The sequence below is a fragment of the Gallinula chloropus genome, assembly GCF_964237585.1.
Source record: "Gallinula chloropus genome assembly, chromosome: 6".
Lineage (NCBI taxonomy): Eukaryota > Metazoa > Chordata > Aves > Gruiformes > Rallidae > Gallinula > Gallinula chloropus.
The window spans coordinates 30350072-30365702 of NC_140091.1; the positions used below are offsets into that span (position 1 = coordinate 30350072).

The 15631-nt window shown below is 42.5% G+C and overlaps 1 protein-coding gene across 2 annotated transcripts in view; it reads right to left on the reverse strand.

Annotated features, from left to right (window-relative positions):
- Window positions 1-12913, reverse strand: part of NTNG1 (netrin G1) — a gene marked incomplete at both ends in the record, with an annotated part of 148084 nt that extends 135171 nt beyond the window's left edge. For both annotated transcript variants that reach the window (XM_084266075.1, XM_084266074.1), the window contains one exon: window positions 12668-12913. In XM_084266075.1, coding sequence (XP_084122201.1) covers window positions 12668-12913 — 246 coding nt within the window. The remainder of the gene's footprint in view (window positions 1-12667) is intronic.
- Between the last annotated feature and the right edge of the window lie 2718 nt (window positions 12914-15631).

The window sequence follows — 15631 nt, forward strand, 5'->3', positions numbered from 1 at the left end:
TGCTCCTTTTCCTGTCAGCAGTTACCATGCCAGGGATATACAGAGAGTTTAGGTTTATTAGAGCAAGGGCAATGATAACTACAGAGAAAAACCCTAATGTTAAAGCAAACTAAGCAGTTGATTTGAAGCAGGGAGACAATTAAAGCACAGCATTTCTGAAAGAGTAATAAAAATGTCACTGCAAATGACTGATAGTTACAAGTCCTTGGCTTCTTCCTAGTGTTGCAATAGAGTATGGTGTTAAATCAGTTCCAAGAGATTATTAGTGGTATATGTTATTTTCACAAACTCAAGGAATTGAGTATCATTTCATAAATCAACTGCAGGTTAAAATTATTCTTTTTTTTTTTTAACAACTTTAGTTCCGTGACCTTTACACATGCAATTAACAAAAAGAAAATTAGTACAAGAAAAGTAGCTGGAACCTGACTCAAATTGAGAAAAGCTAAAAACATTTCACTAAAACCCCAAACCAAACTGGAAAATAGCTCTTTTTTTTGTGGCTGCAGATCTGTTGGATGCCTGTGAGGTCCACAGATTGCAGAATAAGACTGAGTATGTAGAAACATACTCTCATTTGTCCTTAGCTTAAGGCTTTGTAAATTGCCTGTAAAGTGTAACCATCTTCTGTGTTATGTGTTTACTTTTTGTATCTTTTTTGTTTATGCCTAAAGTATCAAGAAGCCTAGGTCAGAGAACTGTAACTTATTAAAGCCAACAAGACCTGAAGAGATCTCTAAGGCTGGAGTAGAGATATGTATTGCCAGACAGAGCAGCTTACAGTTGGGCTTACGATACTGTTGTGCTTCATGTCTGTGGGCCAGATGATGTCTTCTCACAAAGGCTGTGTGGTGATCCTGTAGGAATCTCATACTGATTTTCTTCTGCAAATTATCCAAGCGTTCTCTGAGATCTGCACAGAGGCATGAGAGGTCTCTGCTCAGTCATCTTCTGAGGCGCGACGCTGCGACTCGCTTCTCCCCACGTGCGTGGGCTGCTTAGGGGCTGCCACACCTCACAGGACGCTCTGGGCATGTGTAGGATTGCAGGGCAGGGTCCCCCACCAAGGCAACCTCACCTTGTACGCGGCTGCGACTAGCTCACGTGAGGAGGGTTGTCGCCCCTGTTCTTCCTTTGGCTGTAGCTGCCCCTCAGGTCTTCACATGTGCTTCCCAGTAAAAAGCTGTGAATCTGATCCCTGGTAAGAGGGATGTTTTTGAATTCCAAAGGTGTTTCCAACTTATTTATTTCATCACTGTAAAAGTAAACATGTTCTGCTCTCCCTGCAAGGCTTTATACAGCTCATGATTATAAACAAACCGGTTACTAATCCAGAGTACAGGCAGTGACAGCACAGGCTTGCTCAGCATCGTCCTTACGTGTACTTTCTGAAGCCTTGGACATGGGGGGGATGACAGCCAAAAAACCTCAACTGTGACTCTCTTACGTGACAAGAGTTTAGAGAAGCTTGGGTAAGGTGGTAGCATTAAAAAGAAGTTTAAAATAGGTCATCACAGGTGCCATTCCTCTCTAGCTACTTTGTAAAAAATATTATTTTTTTCTTGGTCAGCTCCTGTAAATCTTCTTTTGGGTATCAGAAGAAGCTGGCCTGGCAGGAGGAGGATGGTGAGAGCTACATTAGCATAGGTGCAATGACCTTGAGGGTGGGAACTGAAAAAAAACAACCCAAAAACCTGAGGCTAAGGCTGACTTCAGTGGGACCCTGCTGCTGTCTGATTTGTTTTGTTTGTTTCTGATCTTACACATGGTTTTATCATTCCAAACCCACTCCTTACCAGCACGAGGCCCTTGGCAAGATGCAATCACCACAATGACATTTACTCCAACTTCTTAGTCAGATTATTATTGATTGGGAGAGTCGAATGCTGCCTGAAAGAGGCTGTGTCTGCTTTCTCTGCACTCCTGCAATGTATTTACCCTCTTGGAGACTGCATCTAGGAAAAGCAGCGTGGTGAAGGGGCCCTCAAAAACCAAGCCATGTTTCAGGTATGCTTTTCCCATCCTATTGCTGAGCTCCTTAATCTTAAGATTTCAAAAACATTTCACCTGTGCACACTTAAGGTCTGCAACTGAGGTCTGTACCACTGTAAGAGACTCTTGCCCCAAAGGGGATACCAGCTATGTAAATCAGAACAAATCTATCCGTTCTGGTGGCTTCTCAAGAAGCAGAACCCTTAAGGTGTGACAAGAGAGGGACCCAGCCAGGAGGAAGGTAGGATTTTGTGTTCTTTGGAGCAACTCCCCATTTCTCTCTTTGTCTTCCTCTTCTCCACTATTTTCAAGAGCCTTCACTTCAGTGAATCTGGAGAGAGGGGCTGGCCTCAAGCAAGGGTACAGGGATGGCACAAGTGGCAGAGATACAGAAGTCATCTTCCCCACAGTGGTTGCACCATTCCATTCCATGCACCTATGCCTCTTTGCAGCAACTGAGAACTTATATAAACAACTCACAGAAGAAGGGAAAACAGTTGTGGCTTCAGAAAACAAACAATGGCCCAAAGAATTTCAGACATCAATCATTTGTCTATTTAACATTTAAAAATGGCATCTCTATTTCAGCTTAAAATTCCACAAAACTTTGTTGAAACCTCCATCTTTTCTGATTAGCAAAGAAATGGAACTGTTGAAGTCTTTGTTTGGAGACTTGCTTTTAAACCTATAAAACCTGAAGTTCATAAATGATGATGCTTAGCTAATGTCGAGTGCTGCAACCAATGATGGTGCAATTATGGAGAACTATGGGGAGATTATTCAATAATAGTCTTCTGTCCTTTTTAATTATTTATAAATAAGCCATGAGATGAAGCTAAAATAATATATTGTAATATGCAAATCCTGAGCTGTGTTCTAAATATGCATTCTAGCTAGCACTCTTCAGCTAGAAGGTCTAATATGCCCCAGTATTGCCAAAACTGTACCCGAGGAAAAAAAAAAAGTATCCCATTAACCAAATCTCATCCTGTCATTAGGGACAATTAATCCTGCACTGAAGCTCACAGGGGTAAAGTAATCCAAAACCAAGAATCAGTATAATGAGTAAAGATGATTTCATAACTGAAAAGAACTAGATTAGAAGATGAAGACACTTTTAATTTTGCTTTTACTTAAGATGGTTTTAGTTTTCAGTTGAATTTCAAACTAGTAGGGAGAGGAATACTCAGTACAAAGGAAGCTGTATTGGGGCACAATCCACTGCGATCAGTAGAAGTCCTTCTGCTGACTTACACAGGGCACAGCAATTTCAATGGAAAATCAAAATTTTAAGTCCTGTTTATAGAAAGTCAAACACAGGCTCTTCAGCATGAAATATACATCATGACTCACCTCCACCTGCTGCTTAGCTGTTGAAGGATACCTTGTTAAAATAAAATCAAACCCAGTGCTTCAGGTAACAAAGAGCTTGTATGTTCTTAATATTTATTTTCAAAAGCTTCTCTTTTGGGGAAAAGGGGAATCCAGATGCCAACTGCCAGCAAAAATTCACCCCAAAGTTTTAGTGAGCTTGAACCCACTAAGCCCATTACTTAATGCTTCTGGAAGTCTGAGCAAACCCTTGCAAAGCGAGACTACCTTGCTAGGATATTTCTGCAGGCTATCCCTACAGTATTCATGCTGCATGGCAGATCCATATGGTCAAGGAAGCCAAGAGGCATGTCAGAGTCTGGAAGGCTGCGATAAAAATAGATGGGGGAAAATAGCACATGTAGAAAGAGTTGTTCTAGCAGTCAGAAAATTATGATCTGTACTTTTTTTTCCCCATAGCTATGCACACTGTTGTTTTCAAAAGATGAGGGATTTTCTGTAGTTTATTTCTTTTTTTTTCTTTTTTTTTTTTTTTACTTCCCCCCCTCCAGTCACTTGTAAATGTCACCCACATGCAGCTCTGTTTCTAGTTTTCACTGGAGGAAAGCAGCTTATGAGCAGGTGTAGATGGTAAAAATCAAATTGATGAGTTAAAATGATGGCTCCTGACAGTACTACAGATAAAAATCTAAAATGCACCAGGATGCTGGAAAGACACAGTACGCACATGTAAGGAAATGCTCCTCTCATCGTAATGGTGTTCTCTTTTAAAGGTTTTACAACTAGTTAGCTATAAAAATTCTCCCCAGGCTGAAGCCTGATATAAAATATCTCTGCTATAGTACAATTTCTTGCTTGAAATATATCTAATTAAAATTCATTTGTACCCTTTCTTTCCTCTCCTTTTTTTATTCCAAAATTCCATCTAAACAATCTGCCTAAAGATCCAGAAGATAAATAAAACCATTGTACAGAAAACACAACACAGCAAACATCAAAGCTACATGAAACCACTTACACGTGTTGCCAAACCAGCTCAATGCCAAGGACTTTTGTGTCCCTAGCTATATTTGTACTTGTAGATCAAGATGGTGTCACTGCAAGTGACCTGTGAAAACATAAACTTCCATGCCTACAATGTGTATCAACAGCCATTGTTTCTAGAAGTAAATCGGGTACAGAACTGCTTCCTACATTTCAGCTGATGAGATGAGCATCCCAGCATACACAGGAGCATCTCACCAGTCAGTGACCTTAACAGTATCTGGGATTACTTTTGACTTTCCAAATGCAGCTAGTACAGGCCTTGACACAAGTCAAGAAATACTTGGTTTAACAGCTCTTACCTGGTTATAGTTAATCTTAAATAGGTATGTGGTTTTCTATGTGTTGGAAATGGCACCTTTGACAAAATGGTGGTGTTTTAAGAGAAAAAAATAAGAGCAGCAGTAGTACTCATACTAAAATTCAGTAGCTCCCACAAACTCAGCTCCTTCTAAGTTCTGTGGATAAAAACAAATGATGGGTTTTCATTCCTGTGCAAGGAGATGGGTAATTTCTATGCTTTGTCAACTTCTCATGCTTCTCTGGCTTTCTGTCCCTGAGCCCCACAGCACAGAGCAGGGGGGATGAGAGAGCCCATTATCAACTCAGGCTGTGTGTTTGGGTTTTTTTCTTGACTGCTCTGGCAGAATACTGTGGGCTTAAGTCTTTGCATGGGGTGACTTGGATGGTGTAAAGGACTAGCTGCTTTAAAAGTGACATAAGTGTCTAAATGCTAAAATCATTATTTGGGAGTCAACTTAGTGACTTTTGCCTTCCTGAAGGACTGCAGGGCAGCCCGACAATCAGAACAGTTATCTGGATGTACACAGGCTTTGCAGAACTCCTGGATGAGTTCATTTGGCTTTGTTTCAACTAAGATGCTTGCAAATGGAAATTTTAATTTATGGAAGTGCCTCCGGAACCTGCACTTGGTTTCCAATGATTCTCAGCTGTTACAAAGCACAAGCCCTGCAAGAACGAAACGTGAACTCTGGAGTTTACAGACATACTGGTAGAAATGAAGAAGAGAAAAAATGTGTTTGTCCAGATAATCTGGACAAACCTGAGCAGCACAAAACTACCTCTGCTCAGTTCTGCCAAGAAAATTCAAAATTCACACTCTGAGACTTGTCTACCACAGCAGGAGGGAATATAATATCACACTCCTTGTACACTGTCCTCAAAATGAGACAGAAGCCTGGAAAGCCTGATGCTGCACAGCTCATGTGGGACCACAGGGCATTGTGCTCTTGACCAAAACGTGCGAAAGCGAACTGGCTGATCCCGTGAGGGGTGTGATCCTGCACCACCTCCCTCCAGACTGACTGCCCAACACCAGCAGGTTAGAAAGCAAAGTTCACTCTGCTGAAAGGCAGATTTACACCCATTGGGGAAAAAAAAAACCAACACCCTCACTTCAGGACTTCAAGCAGAGGAGGAGCAGTGTCGCCTGCTGCTGCCTCCCCTCAGCCCAGGAGGCTGGGGAGGGATGTGCTGTCCTACCCTGGACAAAGACTGCTGGTTGCCATGCTGCTCTACTGCGTTGTCTCTCTGCACCCCAGCCAGTCTCACTAGGAGAGTCCCCTGCAGTGAGCCACAGGCTCAAGATCACCTCTGCCTCACCAGAAGAGGTTCAAGTTACGATATGTTGCTAGTAAAGCTTTTATTTATAAAGCAGTATTGTTTTATTGCAGAAGATGGCTCTAAAGGTGCTGTTGAGGGGACGTTGCTGGTCCAGCTGCACCGATAGCGAGCCTCTCACATCCCCCTGCCAATGTCAGGATATCCATTTCACAGTGGAAGCTGTTTATTTCTTTATAGAACTGCTGTTGCTGTTTCCACACCCAAATAAAACCAAAACCCTGCATTTCCTGCAGACTACTGGGGGGCAGCAGCCTCGGCAGGTGGGGGAAGGCGATCAGGGGGGCCCAGGTGTCAAGGGTAGCAGAGGAAAACCAGCTCAGGTATTAGCAAGATCCCCATGAGCACAGCCACAGTTGCCTCCAGCAGTCCCTTGCTTTCTCAGATCAATGATTATTGCAATAAATTGACCACTGCATTAGCTACAAATGTCTAACGTGTCCAGCTAACTTCAGGGACAAAAATGGATGGGAGAGCAAGTACCAATGCAACAAAGGCAGCGTTAAAGGCACCTGTTACACAGTTTCTACATCTTGTTAAAAGGATGCACTTTTACCCATAGTAGCAATGTGTGCCTTAAAACTCTACACCTGAAAATAAGTGAAACACCCTTGACTTTGTTTAGAAACCCTGTTTGTGCCCAGATAAAAATATTTTTATCAACTTCAGTACTGTGTGGGTGTGCTGCTGCTTTGTTTAAGCTCTGAAAACATTCTAGTACCTGAAGTGTAACTGAGGAGGGGAAAAAAAAAAAAGGCAGCTGGGTAGAGTTTTTTTTAATCAGTTAGCAGGGAATTTTGGTATGTGACAATGAATAAAATGCAAATCTGTTTTACTGGCAACCCTCAGTTTAGATCTGAGAAAGCATTAACTTTTAGATTGCTTCCTGTTGGAAGAAAACAGATTTTACCAAACCATATTCTTTTTCTATTCCTGCTGTCATTAAGTATAACTTCTTTTTTTTTTTTCCTTTTACAGAACCAAGAGCTCCTTTCCAAGAGGTCTGAGGAACAAGGCGCCTTTGTAGAGTCTGGGGGCAGGCTGCCACCAAAGCTACAGGTAGGCTGTCACTTCTGTGCTGACCCGTGGTGGGGGTCTGGGGAATGGCAGGAGCAAGGGGCATAGTGTGTGCTTCTTGCTTTCTCGGGTCCTGCCAGCTGCTCTGGTCTGAGGCTGCAATGTGAGGACCAAAATGGTGCTCTGGTGGGAGGTGGGGGTGTCCTGCTGGAGCCAGGGCAGGAGGGGGGCAGTAGTTCACCATACAGGTCCTGTGGTACTAGAAATGAAATACCCAGTAACTTAAGAGGACAAACTATGAAGGGTAAGGTTGTTTCCAACTATGAAAAAGCAATGCTTGCATTAATTAAATGGGCTCAAAAGAGTTCAAAACAGATGAATGAAGGCATCATAAATAAAGTCTGCAATAGCTATGAGCACTTCAAAAGTGTGCAACTACAAAAATTCCCATTAAGCAAGACAGCAGCAATAGTCCCACCTTGAACTCCCCGTTCCTGCTTTACCCTGTGCTACCTCATAATCACAGAATTACCTCATAATATTGCACAGGCGGAACTAAAATGAAGGATTGTATGTCCTCCTTCAGCCCATAAAAGAAAAAAGTCTTTTTCTTACCAGCGTCTGTTAATGGTTCAACAGTTCTAGAAGTTGTACCCCAGAATGCATGTGTGCATGCCAAAATGCTTCCAAAAATACATTTTTATTTCACATTTTGATTTATGCCTTACTCAAAGAGCACCTTTTCATTTAATTATTTCAGTAAACATAATAATGGTATCACTAACTACACTATGGAGTATTTTCCCTTTTTTAAGGAATATGATCCTATTTGTAATTAAAGGAATGCTATATTAATGATGCTGAAAGTCTCAGAGGGAAAAATTTAATGTCCACCTCATAATATTATGCCAGAATTACATGCACAGAAGACTTGTTAATAATCTTTGTTTCTTAATTTAGTTTTGATTGGCTATGAAATACAGAGTGGCACTCAAGGGCTCAAATTTCCACCGTCATCAGCATTTCTGCTCTATAAATTGTACAAATGCACAGGACTCCCATCTGTAGGCTTCTTCTCAAGCTTCTGTTTAACCTATGAGGAAAATTAGCTGTGGGCAACACTAACTGATGATAATTTCAGCATTTTTTTAGCCACTGGGATGTGGGAAGGTGTTATGATAGCTAGGTCTAAGCATAAGCCAAAAATCACATTCTTACGTTGCTGTTTCAGCTGCAAACATGGGCTGGTAACGTAAATTGGTCTCCAGTTTGCAAATTACAGCGACAGCCACCAGGAGTCTCCTGGTTAAATTCGTGATGAATTTCCTCAGTAACCCTGGGGAAGGTCTGAGTGCAAAGCCAGGCACACTGATGTGATGGCTGGATTTGGGCACAGGGACCAGCCCATGCAAGGGGCAGCTGCGAATCTGGGGCAGTGGAAGTCCCGAGCGGCATCACAGGGGTTCCCGACACTCGTACAGGGGCACGGCCAGCAAATACTGTGGAATAAGTCAGAAGCCACCCATGCACTGCTCTTGTAGGGCAAAAGATGGTGATGGTCAGGAAAAGTCAGATTTCTTTCTTTGTATACCTGGCCAGAGTCTTGTGACATGGTAACAAGCGCTTCCAAGAAGGCAGTAGAGTTCACCAACTAGTTACTCCTGGGGGTTTAATGCAGATTAGTTTGCTCAGCTGAAATGCTGCAGGCCACAACAGCTAGCACCCTCAGGTACTTTACAATTTGCTTACAGTATCTCTGCAAAGTGAATCCTGCAGATCTGAAAACACAGAGTAGCTTCTTTCTCTTCGCCTTCCCCTTCCCTCTCTCTCCTCCCGGGCCAGATAAGCATAAGCGTGTGGTGCCAGACACACCCCTACCAATGCCAAATGCTCAAAGCTCCTGAATTTACAGATCCATAGGAGTGGTCACGCTGGCTCAAACACTGTGACTGACCAGGCCAACTCCCTGACTGACGGCCAAATTTCCTCGAAGGAATGCCGCAGCAAGCAGACGCGTGTTGTATGCCAGCCTGTGTGCCTCACTGGCAGCTGGAGAGTGCTTTAAAATGTAGAGGGAAGCCAGCAGTGACCAGCCAACTCCCTCCGCTGACAGCTGGTCATTCTGCAGGCAGGAGGAGTGCTATCTGTTGGGGAAGGATGCCGTCAGGCCCTGCGTACTGACATGAGCATTTGCCATTCTAAGACATTCCTGTGTGTGGATGTTTCTTTCCCACATCTCTCCTCTCAAGCAAAAGCATTTGCCAAGTCCTAAAAATCTTGAGCAACTTCAAAAACTATGAGATTTTAAATAATAATGTGGAGGGCTATTTATTTGGCTTCTGCTTTATAAGTTTCTCAGCTTCATTTGCAAACTTATTTTCTACAACCAGGGTGACTAAGAAAATAAAGATGACGTTTTAAATGAAAGCTGAGAATCTCTCAATCATAGGACTCCAGGGGTTCGAGGTTTCAGAATAATCTCACAAGTTGTCAATACTGAATGTCACCAGAAACTATAATGTTATTCTCAGAATAGACTGCAGAAATGCAATTGTGGCATAGTTTTCCTGCTGCTTGTTCCCTGCAACGCCTATGGATCCTGTCCTGGAGGGACAGCCTAAAGGTATTTACAAGTGGTGGGCTGCTACACGCTGGGTTGAGCTACCAACTAGAGGAGTGTTGCGTTCTGTAACAAATCTGCATGTGCAAAACCTCATTACTTGGTCTGTCGCCTAAACAAGCTCATCAAGTAAAAATTCATAATGGACTCATAAGAACATTTAATTCCACAGGGAAGATGCAGAAGTAAGAGGCATATTTCACCATTCACTGCCCATCTCTTCCATACTGCGTGTTCACGTGCATTGCAGTGCACAGTCATCTCTCTCTCCTGTCTCAGACTTCACTGTAATCTCCCCGTAGGATTTGGGTGAGCCTCTTGGTCTGGTTGTGTTTCAGGGACATGATCTATACTGCCCTGATAGCTGACACATGCTCAGCAGCTAGTACCTTAGCTGGTATAGTCGGTGGTGAACAGAAGTCGCTAAGCCTGGTCGGAAACAAAACAGGAGGCTGCCTCAACCTTCTCCTCTTCCTGCAGAAGCAGGCTCGGCTGTTTGGTACCCTTGCTTATTGCTAGGCTATCCGAAAGCACCCTGATCCTCTCCAAGGCAGCCTTACCCTGATTTCAGTAACAAAACATTGGTACACAGAGTTAGCAGCCAGTATCAACGGTCACAACAATAAACCCCAGCACTTGTGCTGAACTGACTCACACTTCACCGTGTCGGAAAGAAACCTTTGGATCTCTTGTCAGCTCAAATTCAGGATTGTTATTTTTTTAGAGCAAGAACAAGCCTAATAGGAATGCACTCTTCTCCACTGCCCACCTTCCTCGAGTATGTCAGTGCTATCCTCTTTTCTAAAGCTAAAAATGAACGCAAAAATAAAAGATTTCCTCACTGGGAAATGCCAAAGACTCAGCCCTACAAATATGTAAAACCTCATTTTGGAGGAAATGTGCAATTAGTGCATATAGCTGTCATACAAATAGACATGAAGCATTTTTAGGGATGAGAGTGCTCTGCTGTTGTGCAGTACCTCAGGAACAGAAAATATTTCTGTCATCTTCCTAATGTTTCAAGTAAGTCGAGCCATTACCAATGCTGATCAGAATATAGAAAATATAACAGTTTATCATGTAGGAGTCAGTCACTCTACACTCGCACCACTAAATGCACACCCTCTCCCTCTTCCCAGTCCTTCCTCTCTTTCTACTTCTCATGCCAGGATTCAGTGGCCTTCTGCATCTCAAGGGCTTAAGCAGTCAGTGAGCCACAGCCAAAACCTCAGGTCGTTCCCACCTTTCCTCCCTCATCGAAACATCAAGGACCTCACTAGGGGTTTTTCAGCAGGGGGGGGGGAGTCTGGCACCATTTTTAATACTTAAATTTAATCAAAATGTCTTTTGGTTTGCTTTTTGTTTAAAATTATTATTCTAACTACTAATAGCCAAGGCATTCAGAAATTTAAAAAATTACTTAGGACAAGAACTGCTGCAGTGTTGATCTGCACTAAAAGGAAGAAACACGCTTTGCTGGGCAGTTTCTTTTGCATTAAAAGAGCAGTTTTTCTTATTCACTATATGAAGGGTTATTAAACATCACTGATAGAGAGCTAAAGCACAGCTCTTACTATTCTGAGGGGGAAAATACATATCAAGATGAAAAAACCCCAACGTATTACACCAGGCACATTACCGCTATTTGTTTTCAAACAGCGGCTGGTTGAAGCTGCTTGGAGGTTTAGGGTGTCAAAGCCATGTCAGCAGAGATGGATTAGTGGGCAGAGAGCAAGTGGTGCAGTCAAAGGTTCACAGTGAATGTAATTTATGCACGCAGCTCTGCAATTTATCACGTGGCTGTTACCATAATGTACGTGGGAAGCAGCTGCGTGCATGCATATAATGACCTAAATGTATGTGTGGTTGGACCTGAACTCCGCACAGAACAGGAGTGGTTGAAAATGATACCATAAGGCATTTAAAAGCAAATTTCCTTCCTGCGGGGATGCTGTCACACAGCAATGATGATTCGTACACAGGCAAATAAATATCTCGTAGGCTTGTCTCATTTATGGTAACCTCACTTACCAGAACTCATCAGTTTTTCAAATTAAATTACGTAGGTAATGTGACGTACATTTCCAGCGCTTTATTAATAGATGTGAGTATATCTATCATGAATACTCCGTGTTCGTGAGGAGAAACAAGTTACCTACAAGTTGAAGATCCCCATTAGATCGAATGACCTCTTAGTGCACAAGCTATCAAACATTTGGGAGCAGCACAGCTGTAAAAGGTTGATATGTATAGGGTCTGCCTGGTTTTCCATACCTGTACAATTATTTACCCAGACAAACGTTTCTAAAACTAGTCTCTAATTTTAGGAGCATCTAAATTAAGGAGCTTGACTTTGGTCTCTCTTAGTTGGCTTGAATGCCTGGAGTTTCAGCTAAAGAAGAAAGCCATCAGTAGCTGGTAGAGCTGGTCCCCACCTGAGGGTGTTTCTTGCTGCATTGTCCCCACACACGGGTATGGACCTGCTGGTATGTGCCTGCTGCACGCCGTGGCAAGGCTCCAGCAGCACTGCCTGCCTGCAGCTGCACAGGTTTGCTGGAAAAACTCCACCAGCCCAGCTACCACCACCACTTCTTAAGCATCTGCAGTTTGAGTTTCTAACAACAGTCTTGTGTTTGGAAATGATGCTGAATTATACCACGGCATGATGCTTTCAGGCAGTCGTATCAAAACCTATTCACTTGAATCTTTTGTGATCCAGGCAAAGGCACCCCAGTTACAGGTTAGCGCATTAGGAGTTTTACACTGCTTTCCTTTAAATCATTGAAAGTTCCTAGAGAGACACCCAATTCAGACAAAGTCAACTTATGGCCCCATAAGTAGAACATCTCACTTCCCAGCTTAATGTACTGCTCAGCATTTTGTTCAGCAGGACATTTCACATTCAGCATACGATGCGGATTTTCTTGGATAATTACATGTGAGCTCTTGGGCTTCCACTTTGAAGCCATCTATCACAAATGTATACCCACTAATTATGCAAAACAAAAAGACTTGCCTTACCATTGCACAGAAAGTCTCAGGAGGATCTCCACACGTTATGTCTGGGGGATCCAGAGTCACTTTTACATATTTGATCATGTCCCTGGCTTCTGGCTGGCAGGCCATGTAATCCCATACTTTTCCTTCTTCTGTGTAAATCTGAGTTTTGCACACGTCATAGTGTCCCCAGACGGAAGGGTAGTGCTGCATCACAGAGGATACGGTGACCCAGAGGGCGTGAAGTGACAGGAATCTTGACAAATACATTTCTAAATCCTTTTATGTCCCCTTCGTAAGGATGCTCAGTACTGGTGTATGTGCAGTCTATAGATAATACATATACATGTAAATATTATATAAAACAAGTTCCAACTCAAACGTGAAGCATTAGGATAGGACGTTTGTTTCACTAAGTTGAAGACTTTGGTAGAAGCCACCTAGACCCAGATGACAGCCTTTCTCAGCAATGCAGCGCTTGTCCTTTGTCTTACAACTTATCTGTCCGGGCTTCTTGCAAAAGATGTCCAATAGCAGATAATTTGTGAAGTTGCAGGTCTTCAGCTACACTGTCAATAACCCTGAGTGATCCTCTGTGTTCAGGGCTCGCAGGGGATGCCCAGATGCACTGATAAATCGGTATCCGAAGCAAAAGGATGAGTGTCTACAGGCTGGTGTCTGTTTCCCATCAATCATTCTTCTCTTCTGGCACCAGCACCCTTTTAGAAACAATAAGAGTTAGAGTTATTGTCCAAGAATCAATGCACTACAAAAAAATATGATATGTTGACATTTTGGAGGTTTGATGCAATATAAAGCAAATTGGTATAATATGGATAACCTTTACCATGGGTGCTGTGCTAGAATGAACAAGATACCAGAATCATTCAGACTGAAAAGTATTTTGACGTGAAGGATTTAACTCTTCTCTAACACAGACAGATTTATAACGTTCCAGGTGAGTTACAGGTTTCTGCTTCCAAAACCATATTTTCATTCTAGCAAAACCAGAGAGCAAAATACTGAACCCAACCATAGCCCAGATTGTGCGGGCAGGGGGGCAGGCAGCCCAGCGCCATGGGGCAGCAGCAGAAAGGTTCTGTCATTAAAGAGACACAGAGGTGGGTATCAGGGCTACCAGGTGCTGATAGTCTCTTGCCAAGAGGACCTCAGCAAGTTCCAAAGGCCTTATGCATTTCTTAATTTTTTTTTTAAAGAGTAACAAAGATATTGCAAGCACATTTCTGTCTCCCTGAATTTTCTCATCAGCATTAGAAGAGCCTAGCTCCTTTTCTTTTTTACTTCTTTGAACTGTGACACTGATCACACTGATAATAAACTACTGATAATGGTTCATTTGTAGCTTACTGTAAGGATGCTTCTTGTTCTCTTACCCCAGTCTTATTCTCATAGATTTGGGGGTGAGAGCTACCTGTGCATTCAGCATTTATTTCATAGCAGATACATCCCTTTTCAGAAAGCAACTAGGAATTCTTTCTGTTTGCATCACTTCAATCATACTATTACAGGTATAAAATCCTAGGATGTTGTTGTTATAAAGACTTAAAATATACATTTGCTAAAAAGCACAGGTAAACGAAGATGTTATGTAGAAGGGAAACTGCAAAGACGGAGTGAGTTCCCTAAACACGGACAAGGAAAGCCAGGACTAGAAGCTCCACCCCACCTCTCAGCCCACGCCTGGTGCCAGCAGTGCCAGCCGAGGACGGGGAGCCTGGGCGCAGGAGGGTTTCAGCCAGCCGCTGCAGCACCTCTGCGCCCTGTCTGGATGCTAGAACCTAACCAACCCCTCAGACGCGTTAAGAAACACTTCCCGCAGCCCACTTTGCTTGTTCCCAGTCCAGTGTCATGGACCCTCCTGTACCCCAAAACCCCCAGGGGTGGTACACGACCTGGCGAGCTCCTTAGCGTGCCACTCTGGCAACGCGCCTTTCCAAAACTTCTCGCCAAAGCCACTCGCAAACGGCCTCCCTATATTTAAATAACGCTTCATCTTACACTGAGCTAAACTACAGACACTATGAAATGCCAACAGATGGTTGAATTGTGTTTCCATAGCAAAGTAATTTACAATAATTGCCGTATGGACGTAAATGCAATTTTCCATTATATTCATTTTATCAAGTGTTACCATACAACTCTCACATATTTTATCAGACTATGCAGAGAATATCTGAATTTTCATGCAATAGCAATTCTCAATTAGTTCCATATATTTAAGCTTCAAATCTGAATTTGCCACAAAAGCAGAAATACCTTAAGACCGAATTAAAATTAAATGTTTTTAAGAAGCCACTGCTGCTTTTCAGCGACCTTACATTCTTTTTTGTTTACTTATTATCCTAGAATTCAGTAATTCAGAGAACACTTTCCATGTCCCTCTAAACACACTTCATACTCTTTCCATCTAGTTCTTACCGATGTAATTTACGATTTTGCAGGGGGAAAAAAATACCCCCAGCCCCCATAGCTTAGAGCAGTCATTATACAAAAGGTAAACAACATCTCTGCAAAAAAAAGGAGCCAAATTATTTTAAATTTGTGACAAATCAAAAGATACTCTGTCTTGGAGAAGGTTTGGTCATAGCTGGAATAAACAGTAGGCGATTATCATGTTTCTGTGTATAAATAAGAAGTTAGTTTAATTATCCTTAGACTACGAGCCCGTATATTCAGGCAAATATGGATTCAATTTCTTTAATATTTTCCTCGCTACGGTTACCTGTAACCTTTTGTCACTTCTGAGACTCAGATCCACTAATAAAGAGGGCTGGGTAAGACTGAAATAATGTGAGGCAAGCCACTACACCTTAACACACTGAGCTAAAATACTTCCCATATAACGAATTCTCATTAAAGTAAGCCAGAGTCATAATGATGGTCGTTACACAGAATTATAGACTATAACATTGATCGAATTTAGTGCACTGACAAGGAAAAAGTGCAGAGGAGTGCAAGACATCGGAG